Source organism: Diorhabda sublineata, chromosome 4 (assembly GCF_026230105.1).
Source record: "Diorhabda sublineata isolate icDioSubl1.1 chromosome 4, icDioSubl1.1, whole genome shotgun sequence".
Lineage (NCBI taxonomy): Eukaryota > Metazoa > Arthropoda > Insecta > Coleoptera > Chrysomelidae > Diorhabda > Diorhabda sublineata.
In genome coordinates this window covers 9,262,506-9,284,511 of record NC_079477.1, presented here as the reverse complement: position 1 = coordinate 9,284,511, position 22,006 = coordinate 9,262,506, and the positions used below count along the sequence as shown (strand labels likewise).

At 31.3% G+C, this 22,006-nt stretch overlaps 2 protein-coding genes across 2 annotated transcripts in view; one reads left to right on the top strand and one right to left on the bottom strand.

Annotated features, from left to right (window-relative positions):
* The first annotated feature begins 3 nt into the window (after positions 1–3).
* LOC130442661 (hypoxia-inducible factor 1-alpha inhibitor-like) lies at positions 4–4,607 on the top strand. The gene is made up of 6 exons (XM_056776975.1): positions 4–496; positions 642–904; positions 960–1,254; positions 3,173–3,343; positions 3,402–3,589; positions 4,467–4,607. Exons 1-5 carry the CDS (start codon positions 377–379, stop codon positions 3,555–3,557), a joined length of 1,005 nt encoding a protein of 334 aa, XP_056632953.1. The 5' UTR covers positions 4–376; the 3' UTR covers positions 3,558–3,589; positions 4,467–4,607.
* Positions 4,608–6,256: 1,649 nt separating this feature from the next.
* The window catches only part of LOC130442699 (intraflagellar transport protein 88 homolog), a 29,988-nt gene continuing 14,238 nt past the window's right edge, over positions 6,257–22,006 (bottom strand). Inside the window, exons 2-13 of the mRNA XM_056777029.1 lie at positions 20,308–20,585; positions 19,031–19,223; positions 18,471–18,688; positions 15,970–16,201; positions 14,154–14,301; positions 13,852–14,045; positions 13,618–13,804; positions 13,131–13,390; positions 10,901–11,112; positions 7,579–7,727; positions 7,249–7,431; positions 6,257–6,458 (exon numbers count right to left, since the gene is read on the bottom strand). Coding sequence (XP_056633007.1) covers positions 6,337–6,458; positions 7,249–7,431; positions 7,579–7,727; positions 10,901–11,112; positions 13,131–13,390; positions 13,618–13,804; positions 13,852–14,045; positions 14,154–14,301; positions 15,970–16,201; positions 18,471–18,688; positions 19,031–19,223; positions 20,308–20,585 — 2,376 coding nt within the window. The 3' untranslated portion in view covers positions 6,257–6,336. The remainder of the gene's footprint in view (positions 6,459–7,248; positions 7,432–7,578; positions 7,728–10,900; positions 11,113–13,130; positions 13,391–13,617; positions 13,805–13,851; positions 14,046–14,153; positions 14,302–15,969; positions 16,202–18,470; positions 18,689–19,030; positions 19,224–20,307; positions 20,586–22,006) is intronic.

Below are 22,006 nucleotides of genomic sequence, written 5' to 3'. Positions count from 1 at the left end.
ACTAAGAGCTATATCTATATAGGTGGAAATAAGTGTATGTTAAATGAATTCTCTGAGAACGTTGTGCTATGTCATATTTATTTATTTTTTTATTTATGTGCTCCTCGTTGTGAATTAAGTAAAGGTGTAAAATAGTCGCAATTTTCTCAGGCATAGAAAAAGCGAATCTTGATTAATTGAAATCGTTGTAATTTTTAAATTTTGCATTATTGACAATATAAAAAAGTTTCAACTTATAAAATCATAATCTCTATTCTAATAAATAAAGAATGTTTGTAAATATTTCCTCCTCACAAATATTTACAATAATGTTTGTTTAACTTAATACAAAACACTTTTTGATTAAAGACTGTACTTTCACTGTTACTTTATTAGTATGTCTGAGGAACAAAAATCATGGGATTCTAGTCAGTTGAGGAACTATGATATTGAGTTGGAGCAGATACCACGATATCATTTTCAAGATCCAAAAGTTGATGAAAGAATAAGTAAAAATGTAATTGTATCGATATTATATTTGCAACCACTCCTAAATTATTTTTACAACTTGTACAATTTATTACATTATAGATTTTTCCTCTACTCTACTGGTTTTCTCTTTAGCATATTCTACTTACAACTCACTGTAAATTTATTTGTAGCAACCGGTTCTTATAACTGGTTCAAAACTGGTTAAATCTGCTGAAGAAAAATGGAACTTAGATTATTTGGGGAAACATTTGGGCAAATCAACCTATACTGTATTCTTATCAAAAAATCATAATTTTAAATATTTCGACGAAAAGAAAATTTACAGTAAAAGCAACCCAAAAGGAATAGAATTCAAACCTCCCACCCAAAGATTGGAAATGAACATTCACGAATTCATGAAAAAATTGAAAGATTGGAAAAAAGGGGATGACAGGTAATATTACTCCATAATTGTTATAGGATATTTTTTTCATAATATTGTGTTTTAGACTATATCTTCAGCAAACTTTAAATTCTACAGTTGGTCCGAGTATAGTTGAAGACTATTTAAAATTTGATTGGCATTTTGTAGCAGATAAAAAGAATAAACATATGTGGGGTGAATTGACATCAAATGTTTTATTTATTTCTATGGAAGGGAATGTTACACCTTGCCATTATGATGAACAACAAAATCTGTTTGCTCAAATTTTAGGATATAAAAGATGTATATTATTCCCCCCTGACCAGTTTGAATGTTTGTATCCTCATCCTGTTTACCATCCTCACGACCGACAAAGTATGGTAAGTTTGATCTAAGTATTCAAATTTTCTGTTATTTTGAGTCAGAATATTAATTTAGAAAAAAATCATTAGAACAACAAGATTACATGTCTCTAGTAGAGTTTCTTGCAGTTGCCCTGAGGTGTATCTGAGTACTTTCAAACATGTCTATCTATCATGAAATATTATAAAACAAAGTTCCCTACTATGTCTATCTTAATTATTATTAAAATTCAAAAATTATTACTAAATGAATTTTTGTGGGGCTTTCATCATTAGATAGAATGATTCATAAAGAAGGTTTAGCTACAAGGTTTATGAACATTTTGTGAGAATTGTTTGGAATTGTCTGGAAAACTCAAGTGACTTGGGTGTTTTCAACTGAAAAGTTCCTTTTTTCTTTTCTACTCTATTCATTTTTTATATCTACAAAAAGTCTAAATATCATAAACCTATGGAGGATAACTTTTTGAATCCATCTTCTAAAAAATGGTCACATATAATTTTGATTGGAAAGCTGCTAAGGCATTTATAGATGTTTTTTCACACATAACCAGGCAGAAGTTTTATTGTTGTATATAAAGAATTACCTTAATTCATATGTTTATAACATAAACATAATTTTTTTTATATTTTGGTTTACAATGTTCTCAAACATCATCTGATTTCTAACTGCCATCCAGAGTTGATATGAATATTAAGAAAAAATACTCCCAGTAACTTTATAAATTATTTTTTCCCTAGTAATAAGTAGCAAATACTTTTAAAAAGTATTTGGAGTAATAAGTAATTTTACTTGAAACTTAAAATTAAAATACCCAGTACAAAGTAACTATTTGTTTAAGTACTCCAAGTATTTTAGAATAAATAAATGTTATCTAAATACTGTAACATTACTTCCTGTACATAAATTACTTGAAGTAAATGAATGGACTCGAAGTACTACCTACTACATTACCTAAAGTGAAATTAATGGAAGTACACACGTGGAAGAAATTTGGGATTTTAAAGAAAAGCTAAAAAAGAATTTTTGGCTACTGATCCGACTTCAAAACAAAAAATATGATAAATTCCACGTGATTTACTGCATGGTATAATACAGTGACGTGTCTTTTTAAATAAATTTGTATTGTACTGATTACATACTCAAAGTATTGGTATATGAAATTACTTACTACTTATTGAAAGTACTGAAAGTAGATCCAATTACATTGAGTAAAAAATCACTTATAGCATATTTTAAGTACTTTTTATGTACTTCATGTACTTTTAGTTCAAATAAGTAAAAATATCCAGTAAATTTTGGGTGGATACAGTACTGGGAGTAAGTATTCAGTACCTACAACTTGAAAGTTCTGGAAGTGGACTACTTAAAGTAAAAAGGGAATAGGTTACTTGCAGTACATTTTTACTACAATTAGATCATTTCTGCCTGCTCTAGCCTGCCATAGGTCTTTTATTAGTTCTGTATTTTCATATCTATGCTCTATCTTCAGCTTCTTCATGATCTTTCTAGTCTCTTTTTTTCTTGTTTTTATTTTAGGACCTGTTTAAGTATTATGTTGTCTGATAATCTTTGTATATGATCTTATTCGATTAGTCATTTTGTTTTGATGCCATTTCTTATCTTGTCCCTCCTGGATTTGCCTTACCATTCTCTACATAATAAAATATATTGAAACTAATCCATATATATCAAGCTGATAAGTCCCTAAGGCAGACAAAATATGTAGGCAGATGATGCAAAGTTGGGAGGTAGCAGCTGAAATTAATTTCAGAACAATTTTGTTTTAGGTTTATAATAGTATGGACTAATGGAGTGCATTTGTAACTAAAACTTATGATTCTAACTAAAGTTATTCAACTATTACCTTACATTTGAATATATTTTGTAGTAAAATATTGAATGGTATTCTCTAAATATCTATATTATTTATAGGTAAATTTTGATAATCCAAATTTCACCAAACATCCAAAATTCAAAAACATTAAAGGCTGTGAAACAGTAGTCGGACCTGGAGATGTTCTTTATATCCCCATATATTGGTGGCATCATATTGAATCTTTACTTCATGGAGGGCCTACTATAACAGTGAATTTTTGGTATAAAGTATGATTTGTAGTTCATATAATTTTTAAACAAATTCAAAATTTATGTTTTCTTATAGGGTGGGCCTACTAATTTGCAATATCCTTTACAAGATCATCAAAAAGTATCAATTATGAGAAATGTTGAAAAAATGTTATTGGAAGTATTACAGGATCCACAGGAAATAGGGCCACTATTGAGGGCTATGGTGTTAGGAAGATATACAGATCCTTAAGTAACCTCAAAGGATTTTGCTAATGACATAAGGTATCTATATCACTCTACATTTCTTGACATTACTTGAGAATGTTCTGAGAGCCAAAATAGTTTAGGGCTATTGATATTGTTAAATACATAAGTTTCAGTGGATTAATACCACAAACTACCCATATTAAGACCATTCGCCTATACTGTGATTCAAAGGACTATCTATGATTTTAGTAGTTGTACTGTGTTTGCATGATTTGTGTCTTTTCTATAATAATTCTACGATATTTTTTGGTGAAGTTTAAATAAATATTGTGCTTTATAATGATATTCCATTAATGTAATGCATCTAATTCCATATGTATGTATATGTATAGTAATTGCATTTAGTTCACAAAGTTCACAAAGTTCACAATTCTTTATCTGAAATATGCAATTTTGAAGTTTATTAAGCTTCTTATTCTTTTTACCTATTGTATATTTCTTTATATATTTATATATTTCTAAAGCTTCTCCACTTTTAGCTCCCAATTCCATTTACTTGTTCAATTTGGTGCCGAATATATTATAGTTGTTATATATATTTTCTACATCCATATATATATATATATATATATATATATATATATATATATATATATATATATATATATCTAAACATCTTTCTATTATATTTCCAAATTTCTGCCCCATATAACAGAACATATTTTACTGTCTTAGTTGTGTTGTTCTTGAGATACTTGTTGTGGACCATATTTTATACAGTGACTTAACATTTTGTAACAAGCCAATAGGTGAAAAAGTTGTATGAAAGCAAAATTTTCAATCACAGTTATTATTGATGAATTATGTGAATAGAAGTAACCCAATTTCTCATATATAATTTATTTCGAGATAGTTTCATATATCAAAAGTTAACTTATTTCATATTTTTTAGGAATATGTCATCTACAACATCAACATGTCATTTTTTATCTGAAACAAACTAGAATAATTATTGTATTTTTGTACATATAAACAAATAATTGTAGTGTGTAATTTAAGCCGTAACTATTATTAAACTATTTTTAATATGAAATACTTTAGACAACTAAATCTCAAACCTTGCGATTTTTTCATTACATGTTACCATAGACCATACATTTACTACTACTTTTGCCAAAAGGATTACAGTCAAAATCATCTTGCACAACTACGCACGATTCTATATTCCGTTGGTTGCTTTTAATGACTCCAAAAGAATAGTAAGACGTTTTCAATGTTTATACTGTTTGTTAATTGTTTTACTGGACTTTATATCAGATGCACAATCTAATTAGATGACAAGGCATATCTTAGGCAGGTAAGCTTCGGAGTGAAAGGCACGCCACGTTCGCTCGACCGCGAAGTGGGATATCTAGCGTCTAATGCTCATTTTTACAGTGGTGTTACCCCTTAACACTATTCCTATCAGGACCGGTCAAATGACCGTTTTTAGATTTGCAATTTGAATTTCCTACATTCAACATAAGTGATTCGCCTTTAAACTTTACGACATTTTCTCATGTATATGTATGATACATTTTTTAATATGCACTTATTTTTAATAGTTTATTTTGTGAGAAAAATTTGTATTCTATCTTACCTACAAAAACCAGTCATCTGACCGGTGTACGATTTATACATTGTTTTGTTAGTTTGTTTGATAAGCGCTTTCTGTAAATTTAGAGTGTTGGGATGTGAATGGGAACTATCTACTGCAAAGTTATAAGCATTTTTTTCAATACTGTATGCACGCGGCGCATATCAGGCTTTTTTCTCAAATACTACAAACTGATAAATTCGCTGTGATCTCCGACTATTGACAAACAATTGTTTCCAACGAAAGCAAGGTGTAGATTCACTCAATACATACTCAATAAACTGGACAAATTTGGTATAAAATTTTAGTTAACATCCGATGTACGTAGCAAATAATAAACGGCATTCCATATTAGGGAAAAGATGAAAGTAGGGAACCCTCAGATCCTCTTGGATAGTTTGTCACTATGAAATTAGTAGAACCGTATGTAGGATGTAGAACAAATATAACCACGGATAACTTCTTTATAAGTCTACCTTTAGCCAAAAATACTATGATTAGAGCAAATAGAAAAGAGCTATCAGACTGGCAGAGTTAAAAAACCAAATAGTACTTTTCTCAGCTAAACTTTATCGCTCAAATAATTGTATGTTGACTGTTTATAAAGCCGAACGAATAAAGTTATAATTCTCAGTTAGTAATAAACTTAGTAAGCTTATTTTAATATATTGGATAAATGCATGAGTGTTATATAAAGAAACTACGGGAGGAGAAACTAAAAGACGGGAATTTTTATTCCAATTGGCTGAAAACTTGCCATCGAATACCAACAAAAGCTCGGCAAAGAAAATCAACCAATACCCATCGCAAGTACAAGTACAGGTTTCCGTGAACGGAAAACATGTCAGATAAGGTGTTATAAAAGATAATAAGTCGAACAAAATCTGTCAAGAATGTACAGTTAAGAAGCCCATTTATTAAAGATGTAACGAAAAATAATAAGATATACATTATGTACATTTTTATTCTGGTGAGTTTCCTATTGGTTTGCATTCAATATTGAAAGCTATGAGTTGTGAAAGACCGGCCGCGGTAGGAATAGGTATACGTGATGTGTATAAGAATAGTGTTAAATTTTGTTTTTCAACAGGTATATAAATATCCAATTTACATAACATTTAGGTTTATTGCAACCATAAATAAAAAGTATACTAAATACAACGATTAAAAATTCAAACATTATCATTCATTCTGGTAGTAAATCATCTCCTAGCTCTTCATTTCCAAAATCGTCAAAATCCAAAGGTTTTCCAGCTCCAGTCCGAGGTCTCATAGGTCGCGGACCTAGGGGATCAACGTAACTCGCATCTGTAAATAAAAGGTAATGAGACATAATAATTTTGGGCGTCCAAGTTGGGCTCAATAAAACAGTTTCCGGATCTTCACTGATGTAATTAAAGGGTTTGATGTGACAAGCTTGACATGATTAATGAGAAGTTTTGATTCGTGTCACAAAATGGTTGTTGATTGCAAGTATCGTAGAATTGAATGTTTCAATAAAAAAATATAACCAAATGATACTTTTGAGTACAATCTATTGTATAACCGTTGTACAACTGTTTTGAAACCCTAGCAGAAACGTTTGGTGATAGTTAACTACAAACTTAACACGTTCTAGAGCGGACGCTATGTTTTGGAATGCTTTTAATTTGTGCTAAGTACCGGTAGTGGAGCTAAAACGTGAACAAAAACTGGGAGAACAAGATAGAAGTTTGTTAAATCAACTGTATTCTGTGATCAAACGTTAATTTGTACCATTCTTAGAAGAAAAATGATTGAATTCGGTCAAGAGGATGAGAAAAATTAATTAAAGCTTCATGATTTATTCGCATGATTTAGTTTTGAACTATAATGTCCATTTGTATATAAAAGTGAGTGAATCCTAGATAGATAGATTCTTAAAAAAATAGACAAAGTACCACAAAATAATGAACACGTTAAGTTTAATAAAAATAATTTCATTTGAATACTTTGAACAAAAATCAACCAGAATGTAAAAAATAGACTTGTCAAAAACTAACAATTTACATAAATCAAAAACGGTTTGCCAGCGCTACGTCTGCTGAATGCGACCATAGTTTTGTAGTAAACAACTTACCAATTGCAGATTGTCCAAATCCAGAGTCAGTACTTCCTACACTAATATGTGATTGCATTAATCTGGATGATCTTAAATTTTTATTACCAGAATGTGGTGGAGATTTTAGAACCCCGTTTTCAGGTACTGGACTAAAACCTGAACCAGCACTTGAAGATAAACCGCTATTTGTTCGTCTCGAACCTAAAAATGTTAGAAATAATGTTTCAATGGTCGAGTTGTGTCAATTATGGTCTATAAACATATGTAAAAATGATCAGAGAAGTTGAGTATATGAGCAAATGGAGTTATAAATAATTTAAAAAACACTTTATTGAGGGAAAAACATACCTGGTCTACTACTATTAACCCTTTCTCTAACTTCTTTGGATTTTTCCAATTTTTTCAATTCCATCAAATATTCTTGTGCCTCTCGCATGCCAAGATCGCCACATAATCGTACCAAAAATCTCAAGCATTCCAAATTTTCTGGAAATTGCCTGAAAATACGTTATCATGAAGAGAAACTTATGTTTTAAACTATTAAGCAGAGCAATGTTACTTAACCCTCAACTGGTATCGTGGTTTTATGGTCATGTAATTGGTATCCTCGAGTGCTTCATCACCCTATTTTAATACAATAGTTATAAACAAACGATTAGAGAATTGTTATATTATTTTTATTCTCCTTTATTTAAACAGTATTAAAAATAGCATCATGGCAATTTGACTTAAAAAATGTAGTAATTATTAATGATCTAAAAACAAAATAACAGAATATCCAAGATGAACTCTAGTTTGATACCGTAAAATTATGTTTTCGTTACTGAATCCCGTAACAAAACTTATTAATAAATAAATATAAATTTTGACAAGACATTTTCAAGTATATTTACATACTCATCATCGCAATCCTGACACACACGTTCGTTAATTGAATGGTCTTTACAAACTGCTGCTTAGCATTTTTTACTTCTATCTCTTGTACTTGGACGGAAGTTAGATCTTCTCTGTTTTGGTGCAGGTCCGGACATATCTGTATTTCTTTGGACTCTACTCTCATTAGCATTTTCGCCGAGTACTTAGAAATTGTTGCTTTCAGTTCTATAGAAAATTCTTTTATATCCCTCCCTAACACCGCAAGAGGCCGTCTTCCAGTTCTAAGCTGACAATAATGAGTAGTGCATTCTTTGATCAAGTCAGTCCACTCCTGATTTAGTTGAAATACATAGTTCGATTATCTCTGGTTTGCCGCTTTCAGCAATAGTCCTGCTATGATGCATGGAGGAGACTAAAATCATAATTCTATTTTTTTTTTGGTATGAATGAAACTAACGTTAGATTTCTTCTAAATCCAAATTCTGATGACCTTTCTATTCTGTTCCTATTTGGCAAAAACTGGTGGGGTATTTCATCCTTATTTTTTCGTTTAGTGCCGACCTAAATCAAACCATTTTCGATCAGTTTGTTTAGCAGCTTGATAGATGAGAACCAGTTGTCACCAGTATAGGTTGTATCAGTTTTAGAACGCTAAGGGTAAGTACAGATACTTTGTTAGGGTTTTGATGTTGTGATTCTTTACCTACATCTACAAAAGCATTAAATAAATAATGATTTTTGGAGTCCCAGAGGCACATAATTTTTATACCATATTTACGAGGTTTACTATTGATATACTGCCTAAAAGAACTTCTGCCATAAAAACCTACTAGCATCTTATCTTATCTACTGCAAGTGTAATTCGCTTTCCAATTATTTATAAACATGTTGAAGATCTCTGATGATGCATCATGTATACTCAATTGCTAATAATAAAAAGATATACCTTCTTAGACTCATAGTAGCACGAAAGATAACCCTATCCGCATCTACATGATCGGACTTATATACTGTGCTGCACAAAAGTGGTGGTATTAACATAATTTGGACTCAAGTCAGTGATCTTAGCATTGGTGTGCTCTAATATTATTTTAAGAATTTTATCAGTAAATAGTAAAGACCATGCTTCGAAGGTTCCTCTTCGTTTTATTCGTTACTGCATCATCTTTTAGCACTGGTAGATGTGTTACTATATTATGCATACATGATCGAGCAGGTTTGTGCCCATTTGAATCTTTTTTGCCATAAAAAAGTTACCTGTTGGCAGATTGATCATAACATCTACTTTTTCCTCACCATCCAAAGCTTGAATTTCAGATTCAGTGAGGTGAGCACTGTGCGTACTTACATCACTCGAATCAGCGTCTTCTACATTCACACTCTGTTTAACTTCTTTATCACTACTTAGTTCACTTCAATTTTCCACATAGTACTCCAGTTCCCTTTGCGTCAATAGATGCCGCGCCATTTTAATTCCCGCAGTCTGATTTAAAGTCACCTAAGGGGTATTGTGGGGTGATACGACACCCCGATCTGCACAAAATGGTTTTATCAAAAAAAAAATATTGTCTTCTATTTATTATAAATTAATGCGTGATAGATTACCTGAAATAAGAAGAAAAAAGAACCAATTTTTTATCGCAGCCGTCGAGTATATTTACTGTGGGGTGTCACACTACCCCACGATACCAGTTGAGGGTTAAAGATATTGTTAAAAGTCACAAAATGAAATGAAAAAAAAAATTAACACGCAGAAGTGAAAAACTTTGTTTTTTTCAAAGAAAATAGCAAAACGAAGATTTATAACTTTCTACTTAAAACGTCGTTTTAATAAAATTCTAATTACCAACTTCCCCAAATATAGTCAAAACAGTTCAGAATACTCTTAAATATTCGATAACTGCATCATATAGTCAAAGACCAAGTTATAAATTAAAAATAAACTTTTATAGCCACGCTAGCGTTCAAATAGTATTTGTCCTTATGGTCACAAAAATTCTACATTAATAAGTCACCTCTAAATCGATTTAAAGTAGCAACTTCGTCCAATACATCTTACATAGTGATATTAGATATTTTGCATCCAGTTCTTATCAATCTGGAAGCTGTTTTCCTAATTCCACAGCTACTTTGGCCTCCATCTCACTATTCCAGGTCTCTGATATCAACAATTCATTGATTTCTTTCAGGGCATCCTTGGTTCATCTTGAAAATAACCCCGCACATGACACATTAATAGAAACAAGGTTTATATCTTTTTGCTTGAACTTTTGACGCTTTTATAAAATATAATCTTGGAGGTTCTTCTCAAATATAGGTTGTAACATTCCAGGATATTAGTCATATAGGCAAATGTTAAGTTACAGGGGAAAGAATAATCAAGTGCCATCACCTCTAGTTACAAATCATTATGGAAGCTAGAGAGAAGAGGGAGTATCTTTTATGGGAGAAAAGTTGAAAAAGTGTCCAGCTGTATTCGATAAATGACACCTTCCAGAATGGCGCTAGGTAGATAAAGGTATATATATACATATCAATTGTAGATTTACTGAAGTATGCCGAGTTAATAAATTTAATATAATTTTTGACTCGAGCAGGTAACTATTGAAATTTTCAACAACTTGCGTTTTACAAAAAAAATGTAGTAAATCTAACCTAAAAGAAATTTGGCCTGATAATGTGGCGCCACCTTTAGTTAACGCAGACACTTTTCATATAATGATTGTTCTCATTTCTCTACCCTCCCAAATAACATGTAGAAGAAAGATATTAAAGAAGATAATGTATTATGTACCTATGTATTTCTTGATAAAGTTTCAATGCCTTGTGCATGTTTCCGCTTCTTCTATGGCAACCGGCTACCATCATGTTCCATTTTGGTTCTTGAGGTTGCATTATTGCAGCTTTTTCGAAGTAAACAAGTGCTTTCTCCACAACTTGTAATTCTATGTAATAGGAACCAAGCCAGTCAATTACTGACAAGTTAGCTGGATAATATCTGTAGGACTGAAAAAAGACCAATAATCTTAGATATTAAAATATAAATACTGTGAATAAACCATGGAATTGGCAGTTATGAAGGGCAAGAAATCAATAAAATTTAAATAGAATACAAAAATTATGTAGATATAAGATGTTTACAAATATCCTGAAGCTAATAATTACACCATAATATTTTGAACGACATATTCGAAATATCCTTCGTGGAATTCTATACAAGATTGAGTGAATTCAATGTTATGATGTGAAAAATATTTATTGCGTCAACAAGCCTGCGTTGAAATTCATAGGATTGCCTTATTTTACAAGTTGTTTCAATAACGGTTCCCTCATCTCTAGGATAACTGAAACACTGAAAAATAATTGTTTCCTTAGTAAAAAAAATCATAACACAATCCTTATTCAAGATAAAGGACGTTGATGATTTTGCCGAAACTACTCACATTATATATATATTTTTTTGGACTCCTAGTGGAGAATGCAATCTACCAAAGTTCGTTTGTTATGACTGAAATATAGGACTGTTAGAGTATCACTCCCGTGAGTGATCTCCTATAAGTTATAATTGAATGGCACTAGGCCTTTCAGTAGACGCACTTCATTGTCACTACGCACATTTATTTGTTTGTCTATTACATTAGGGTGCAATTTCATTCCCTAACTGTATTTTGCACCAAAGGATGTATGGTTTCCTTGACTGATTCTAGGAGGATGCTATAGTCGATAACTAGTTGTGAAGATAGTAAAGGGCATCGACGATGGCGCCGTAGTTTTGGAACCTTTTTCGATCTGTGGCTAGTAAGACAATACAAATGCCTTAATTTTAGCCCCATTTGGTAAATATATGCTTCTTCCAAGTAATGACGCGGTCTAAATGCTTGCCATATTATGTTACATGCTGGGATTTAGTTACATTAACTGTTATGCGCCATATTTCTAGCCAGCGCCTTATATGAGAGTCAGGTATAAAAACAAATTCATGAGATGTGTCAGCTACCAAAACATACTCTTATAAAATTCATTACAATGTTGCTAGTAGTTTCGGCAAAATTATGGAAACTATGTACAAGTATTAATAACTTTTCTTCACCACCCTTTATCTTGAATAGGAATGTTTATTTTCCAGTTTTATTACCATCTCAGACACGGTATCGCTTTTTTGAAACACTCTGTATAGCTACTATAAGAAATAAAGTTAATTAACTTTGTAAAAATTGATCAATACTTGCTATCAGATACATTGTCACTAATTTTATTTAATACTGTTAATATATAAATTCATCTTATAAATGAGAAAAGATAGTAACTGCAGAACTAAGAAGTCTAAATTATTTCATGTGTTGATGACATAATAAATCATTGGATATAGTCCCCAACTCTAAAAAGATTTATTCACTACAAAAAAAATTATTTAAGATCTGGTACATGGTAGATCAATATATTTCACACAATTTGTGGTCTCTTCCATCATTTTTGGTAGTGGCAAACAATACCTTTCACATATCTGCGGAGACATGAGAGTTAAGAAATTGAGGTTATAATCACAAACACAACTAATTCTACGTTCAGGTAAAATGCCCTTCCAGAAACATTTCTTTGTAAGAGATGAATATTTTGCATATTGTAGGACTAGAGTGGTCTATAGTCTTGTTTCGTTCTACTCTCACTTCGTGGTTGACCATAAATCTTTTTTCATATTTGTAAGTGTAATACTTTTGATGAAATCAATTTTGAAAATGATGGATTATTTACTATGAAATTGTATCCTAAACTAACCGATGAGAGTTCATTAATTTTTTATGGATAAAAATTTGGTAAAACTCTTGTCGACTACAGGTGCATTTGGAGAAATTTTATTTCAATGTCTTGTTTGAATAATTTGATAGAGACAAAAATATGAATTCATAACTATGACAGAAGATTCCTGGAAAACACCTCAATGACCAATTATTAATGCAACAGAAATATCAAATAAATTGGTATTTGTAGTAGAAAATATTCTATTTAACAGAGAGTATACTAACATCAGTGTGATAATGATGGGCTTGCTGTTTATCGCCCTCATGATCGTAGAGTTCACCCAATTTTTGTAGAGCTTTGGCATCAGTTGGCACTAAACCAAGTAGTTGTTGATAAGTATCTGATGCCGCTTCGTTGTCTCCGATTAATTCTAACAGGTTTGCTACTTGATAAACAACAGCAGGTAATAAAGCTAGAGATCCAGAAAATCTTTGAAAACAGGATAATGCTTCTATGTAGTGTCCTTGTTGCTTCAAACACAAACCTTGAAAAAATAATTTTTTATATGAATGTAGGGTATATCAAAACAAATTTAGTTTAACATAAGTTTTAAAGCAAGAGCTGCTGGCCTACCTGAGTAAGTTGAAAAATATGCTTGAAAATACTACTATACATTTTGAATTTTTTAAAAATGTACTTAAAAGTATAAGAGAACATGTGATTACAGTTTATATGCTTCAGAAAGAACATATTTTATATTTTTTCAATTACCCAAATTAAATATGGCTTCGAAAAAAGTTGGAACATAATTTAAAGATTTTTGAAAACAATCAATTGCTCCAGCTAGATCTCCTTTTGCCATTAAGCAAGCTCCATAATTGACATAACCTTCGGGACTTTGGGCATTATGTTTTTCTACTACCTCTGCATATCTCAAAGCATTATCATAATCTCCTTGCTAAAAATTACCAAATAATTCGTAGCTGTTATGAATATTTAACTCACCAAATAGTAAATAAAACTTAGATTAACTGCTGCGTTGATAGCAATGACAGATTCTTTTTCAAAACTTTTTAGTGTTTCAATTGCTTCAGGCAACTGTTTTTGTTTCAAAAACATAACTGCTTTATTAATTTCCAAATCTGACGCCAATCTGCCATATTCGGAATTCTTGATAGCAGACACACACCAATCATAGCCTGAAATATTTTATTTATAATTAATCAGTAACTATAATCCTGTATTAAAATATGTATGCAAAAAATCGGAATAACTGCACACAATAATAACAAAAATATGTATCGTACCTTTTCCAAAAGAATCTTCAATAAAGGGTGCTATTAATTTAGCTGCGGTAAGTATACAATATTCTGCCTCTTTACGTTTTTTCATTTCATATCTATGAAGGTCATCATCTTGAATAGCTAAAGCTATTAAAGCATCTTCTGGGGAGTCCTTAATGAAACAATGAAAATCTATAGTAGATTTATTAAAACCTAGATTTTTCAAAAGCAGGTTTCTTATTGCAAAATTAGGGTAAACTGCATAGATATTGTACGCATCTTTTTCAGAAATTTATAATAAGCAAAGACTGGTTTTGTCAGTGTTTGTTACTAGAGGTAATTACTGAGATTTTTCTGCGATCTGTTAAATCACACCAGAAGGATAGCTGATTACAAAAAAAATTGGTTAAGTTTTGCTGCAGTTTTGATAGATAGACAATTCAATAACTATTTAAAGGGATCAATGACTGTATTATTTTGAATTTTAAATTTATAAAATCCCGTATTTAATTAGGATCTACATACATGCGATATTTATGGTTGAAAATATTTTTTTGTACATCTGTCAATAAAAGTGAAATTTTTAAAGACAGCCAATAATTTTAAAAGTGAACGTTTGCGTAACAGCTTGTTAAAAATATTTTTAACACAGTATTGTGATTATAGAATATAAAAATGCATTTTGAAGTTTCATCACTTTTAACACTCACATCATAAATATTTTTCCACATGATTAGATGAACACATACTCCCTAAGTGTCTAATAACTATACAGTTAACTCTATTATTTGATTAATTTTTTCAGTGATTTTCGGATCATTTTTCTAGCATTAGTAAAATATATCAAAAAAATATATTTTATCTTCTCACTTGATAATACTAAAAAAGTGAACTTAAGAACTCAAATGGAAGTATTTTGCTCTATAGTATTATATAAGTAGATTTTAAAAAATATTCTAACCCTTAATTTTACCAAAATAGTTGAAGAACTTGGAAATTTTTTGAGCTTTTTGCTTCTCATGTGGAACTATTTCAAGCTTTTCATATTTGAATATTTTGTTCCTTATATGAAGCTTGGCAACTATTTCAAGTTTTGTGTAGACTCAGCCCCCACCCTGTTATACCTTTATCTTTATCTATTTCTGTCGATCCATTTTGGCGAAAGTCCTGTTTGTATTTGAATATTCTGGTGCTCATGTGGGGATTGGCATCTATTTCAAACTTTGTATACACTCAGTCCCCACCTTCTTATACCTTCTGGTTGATTACAAGCCCTTTCCGTTTCTGCCTGTCTCTAGAGATTATTTTACCAATTCTCCGCTGTCATTTTTTCCTCCTTCCAAATCTATCTCTACCTTATCCCACCATCTCGACCTCGGTCTTGCTTTCCCACTTTTTTTCCCTTTCAGACTGATATATTTGAGAGTGTTCTCCTTACATCTACCGTCCATAATTAAAACAGTCGATAGGGGCTGATCGTGTCTGTGCTTACCAAAAGCTTAACGTTTCTCATCACTATGATAAATAAGACAAAAAGGAATAATATTTAAGATGACATGGTCAACAGAAACGTGATGAAATAATTTTTTGTATGCCACATAGATCATATAACCTGCGTATTGTCCCTGAGATAGACAATTGACAAAGAACGTGAACGATAAAGACAACTTCCAAATCAGGACAGGATCAAGAGACAAATAAGTTTTTAATAATATGTGTATATTATTGGGCTTGACGCAGATTCAGAGTTTTGGAAAATACTTCTATTAAAACATCTGACAACGACACGACAATATATTTTCGTTTTTCACAAGTAAAAATCTCATATTAAATTACTTACCTGCTCTAAATTATATTTATCTTCATCGTAAAGATTGAGTGGAACGGAAAGCAGAATGGAGAAAGAGCTACGCATTTTTTCTTTGTCATCTAAAGCTCTTGAACAAACTACCAAATGTAAACCAGCACTATGGCTTGCTTGCTCATTCATAATATATTCTAAACTACCAATTGCTTCTTCCCATTGACCCATCTTTATAAACACCATTGCTATATTATGCATGATTCTAATCCTATAAAAAATTTTTTGCTTTGATAGAGATGAATGAGTTAGATAAAATTATACAGCTTATTGTTAATTGAATTTATTATATCCGACTGACAAACTTCGGTTTAAACATAACCGGTGGTCTAGGGGTAGTTTAAAATTCAGTTAAATTGTTTATATATATTTTTTGGTCTTTCTTATTCTGTTGTACCTCCTTGTTCTATGTCCATCAATTTTTTTCTGCTGCTTTAAAATCTGGCATTCTCTGTATGTGACTCAGTCACTCTATTCTCCCGATTCTTATTACTTTGCTTAGTTCTGCTTCTCCCTCCTTTTTACCTCCTAGTATCCTTCTGATTATTTTTCTTTCCCATTTATCTAACATCTCTTTCTGTGCTTTATTAAGAATCCATGCTTCGCCTCCGTAGCTCACTGTTGGTCTTATTATTGTTTTGTATAGATGTAGCTGGAGATTATTTTGGAACTTATTATCGCATTCAGCGCTTCCATCTGTTTACTTCCCTTCGTCAACCTCGCTTCCAGATTTCCTCCCTAGTCACCGTCGTCCTTTATAACTACTCAGATATACATAACTTTGAACCTGTCCTAAGTTTTTTTCTGCGTTCAGTTGTATTCTCTAACTTCTCATTGTCCTTTCCTTTGTGGTGTTGTCATTATAATGAACTTCGGTTTATCTTCGTTGACTCGTAGATTCACTATCTGCCGATTCTATGAAGGCAGATTTCCTCAAGTTCGTTTTTTCGATGTTGAATGGATTAGTACATCGTCTGTGTATTCCAGTAGTTGCGTTGTACTTGTTTTTAGTGTCCCTGTTCTGTTCATACCGATTTTACGTACTATCCATTCTAATACTATATTGAAATGGGTAGTGGATAACGGATCTCCCTGTTTTAGTCCTGTGTTAGTCTGGGAACAATTTTATATTTTTTGGTTTACCTTTATCTTAGTTTTTGTATGATGGAGTGTCATGTTGGTAAGACTTAATAGCTTTTTTGGAATACTAGGATCGTTCATAATGCTGTTCAAATAGTTTCTGTTCAAAGTATCGTAAGCTTTTTGGAACTCGATGATGTTGATGAAAAAATTATCAACATTGTCGACGCGCCGAAAAGGTTATTTGTTTTTCCCCCTTGTTTATTTTTGTTTATAAAACTTTATAAGCAATTCAACTTTAAAATAAATATCAGAAAAATTTGGTTATATTTGTGATAATTTTAAACTAGAGTCTAAGGCAAAGTTTAAACTTTAGTTTAATATCCAGTTTTGCCTTAGGATGTAAAATTGGCCCTTACTCCTATTATATTTAATCAAAGGAATAAAGCACGATAGAGATTAAAATACAGAAGAATAAACAGATAAGAATTAGTGTAACAGTGTTGTCAATACAAATACATTGTAACAATTCCAGCTACTGTAAATATTATTTTAACGTATTTTAATGTTATTAAATGAAAACGGATGGTAATTTAAGCTAAAAGTGGGACGAGAATCATACCCGGAGAATGTGAAAGCTATTCCTTAAGGAGTTGATTTCTTCGTAAAATTAATTCAAATTCGACCTTGTTCACCAAATTCGCTTTCTCAACGACTCAGAGAATGCACAAAATGCTTTGTTATTAGCAAAATAAATGAAAAATATGCAGCAGGTTTATTAGAATACTGAGAAGTCGTAATGGAAATTACAATAACTCGTGTCTTAGTTTGTTTAAACTAAGTAGAATAGAATGAACCATCGAAATAGCTCTAGTATACTTAGAGTTTTATTTTTGTATTGAGATGAATTTGTCCGCTCATAATAAGCTCATTCTATGACGTTTTCAACCATTTAAATAAGATATACCCTGTTCAGAGGGGAAATAGTGTTGCGACTAAGGTATAAATGTAGAAGCAGAAGACAGACAGTACTAACCGAGATTGTTTCTTTCTCTATTCATTCATTTCCTCGGGGACAGGGTGACCTCTACCGCAAGGCAATACCATGTACTATCCCATAAAACCATAGAAGAATAAAAGTTCTTCCCAAATGGTTTCAACTTTTATGTAGTTGTTTTTCATATTTTTTATCTCAGCTGTTTATCTTCTTGTTGAATTAGTTTGCAAATTTTTGATTTTGGGTTATAATAAAAAGAGCAATATAGGAACGAAGTTTTACATAAAACAAAACCTAGGCCAATATATGAAAACAAAAATGAAAGTTGAGCAAAAGATGCAATGATAAAAAACTTTCATTTGACTAATTTGGAAAAATAATCAAAATAGATAGTTTATTCTACCTTAGGTTTTTTTGAGTTGATGGTACTTGATCCAAAGCCATACGAAACATTTTGACGGCCATTTGATATTGTCCTTGTTTGAAATATATATTTCCCATATTTACTTTTAGTCTGTAAGCATTAGCAAACATGCGATTCTTTGTTATCATCTGATATGAGTTAATAGCATCAGCATATAATTCGTTAGCAGCATATTGATTTGCCAATGTAAACAGAACCTAGAATAACAACAAAACTACTTTCGTGTGACCTTTATTTTAATTATTTGCATCTTAAGTGATTAGTAGAATTTAAACTACCAACATAAGTCGTGAAACTTTTCGCAAATGGTTACACAAATTTTAATTTATCTACATTTGTTAAACATTACTTTGCCAAGAAAATTTTGAAATTGTTAAATATCAAACACAAGAGTAAACAGATAATATCTTGAATTATAATTAGTGTTTTATATTTTAATAATTCCGGTGCCTGCGCCACTGACACTTGAATTCGAATATATCTATGTATCACTAATGAAGCAGACTAATTTAATTTTTAGTTTGTTAGATTGTACTTACCGCGTACGTCAAATCAATATTATATTCTCCTACTCCAGATTGTTCTTGTAACCGTATTAAATTCCTTTCTTTATTAGAAGCCTCTTTTGCTTTTGTAAGAGCTTTTCTAACATCGCCTTCACTTTGAGCTATACAAGCTTCTTCTATTAGTTGCATTATTTTATATTCTTGTTGTTTGGTTCTTTCTTCCGGCCTAAGGAATTTCATGCAATGAAAGGAAGATCACTAGTTGGATTTAAAAGCAAATAATAGAGTAGACAAGACATTATGATGATGTTTTACAACAAAAGTTTTACATATGAATTATTACATAATATGTAATTCCATCATTTACTTATTCAATTGTATGTTTTGGATATTGTAATAAACAAAAACGATTACTTCAAATCATTATAATTATTTTATGTGATGTCTAGAGTAATAGATAAACTGAATATGGTATTCGGTTGCAATCCCTATAAGTAATAAAAGTTATAGCTTAGATACTAATTGAAGTAATCACAGTCTAAAAGCGTTTTCTGGAACAAAGCTCTTCATTTTAATGTTCCTCGTACTTCCAATTTTCTATTCGTTTACTATTTTAAATACCTATAAGTGATGTAGATATTGTTTCTGTAGAAAAAAATTTTGAGAAATTTTGTTTATTTTTCTGTTTTTTTTTTTAAATAAAATACAGCAACTCCATCATCCAAAAGTGCTAACATAACGATCGTATACGCCGAATCGTTATATGTAAAGCCGGTATTACACGATGCGTCCAACGTTTGCGCCAACATTCACCTTCCAACCTTGACTGTACATTCGACGAAGGCTGAAACCTTACCTAAATTTACACAAACAGCATACAACAGATATAAATTCTTCTAAAATAAACTGGATCTTATCGGCGAGTTTAGTTTTTCATACAAAACACATAGCATTCACGCGCAAGAGGACAAGAAGTGTGCGTTGTTGTACAGCAAGGGTTGGTTCCAGCTTCGTTCCAATGTTGGGTACTTCTTTGACGCGGGTCAACAAAACCGACTTTCCATGGCCAACGCTGGAAGCAAAACATTCGTCGAATGACATGCGCACTACTACCACACGATGCGACCAATCATAACAGCGTCCAACGTTGGAAGCATTGGATGCATAGTGTGGTACCGGTTTAAGAAATAATACGTGTCTCAGTATATTTCGTAAAATATATTAAATAAAAAGCATATTCAAAAGAGATCTATTTTGTACTTATTTTCTATTATCGTTAACAAATTTTGATTAAAAATTATTAAACTTACGAATCATCTTTTTGTAATTCCAAAGGAGGTGTAGGAACGGACGCAGCCTGGTTCAAGGGATCAAATGGTTTTCCATGAGAAGTGTAGCCAGCCCCACGAACTGCTGTCATAGGTCTACTAACAGCATCGACACCAGTTCCTGGTCGAAAACCTGACGTACCAGGTTTAAAACTGGTTCCTGGTTTACCAAAAGTATTTGGTTTGAATCCGGTTCCTGATCTGTAACCGGTTCCCGGTTTAAGTGGAGTTTTAGGCACAGCGCTTGGCTGACGATGAAACTATAAAATAGTATTATGCACTAGTTTAATAGAATAAAAATTAGTGATGTATGCTGTTAGAAAAAGTAGTCGGCAGCCCTAAATTTATTAACAAGAGATGGAATTAATCGCATTCATTTCAAAAATTAGACCCAATCTTTTTCCACTGACTCTCTTCTCAACTCCAAAACTACTCTCCCAGATATTTTTGATTGGTATATACTATTTCGTTTCGCTTAAAAAGTACGTATAAAAATCTCTCTTCGATCTTTGCCATCAATGAATAGATAATATCTGTTAATATTAGATCAAAAAAAGCACAATTTTTTACGCTAGTTCATGTGACGAATGATTATTTCAGAGGATATTTCATATCAGTGTGATAAGATGTTAAACTACGAGCTGACGAATCGTATAAAATGTATTAATTTCTGCACTAGTTGAACAATATACTATTTCAATGTATTGATACTTCTAGTTCTTTATTAAATTCTCATCATTTTTGTTAATAATACAGAAAATAGCGTTATTATACACCTTCATACATACACAATAAAATGCTTTATAAAACCATTGTATAAAGAATAGGATAGTAGAACAGTGACAATGTTAAAACCATTTGAGGCAAGTTTGCACGCCATCTAGTTACTTTTACGCTCGTTCTTCATAAAAATGACCCGTAGGTTAGTGCCATCTGAAATAAACTGTACTATTTTCAACAACTAAATTTTTTTGGAAAGATCCCAACTAAATGTAAAGTTTTCTTTATCTTCGAAATTCGAACCGACAGTACATTGTTGCCGATTTTACTTTTTATTACGAAAGTGACACAAATTACCTATTCGATAGGAATCTTTACAATAGAAATATGTTTCTAATAATGTTATAGCATGTAATCATCTCGAACCGAAAATAAACTTAATGTCAGTACTAATTATTTGTCACCAATTTCAATGTATAAAAAAAGATTTTTGTAATGAGTTCGTGTAGAACTAGCAAATGAAATAAATAATTTTTCATTAATCTCTTAATCACTTAAATTTGAGATAGAAAGAAGGATCCTTGCACAAAGGTATATAAAATATATATACTTTCCTTTGGTGACTGAAATAATATGAATTTGCGATTTCAGAACCTCGGTCATGAATGTATTTTTGAAACATTCATATTTTGATGATATTTTGAAGAGGAGAAAAAATAAGTCCTGGCTATTTTGTATGTTTTTTTTAACTTTCAGTTGATTTATGTGATTTATCCATTTTCCCCTTTCTTTCTAGGAAAAATATTTTTGATTTTGTTCTTTCGTACTGTATTAATATATTTGATAAAATCAAACACAATAACTTGTAAAAAGTTCTAACTATACTAATATTTTAAACGTACTCGTATAATATGCAATGCGACCATAATACAAATAAACTCATTATCAGAAAAAACTATTG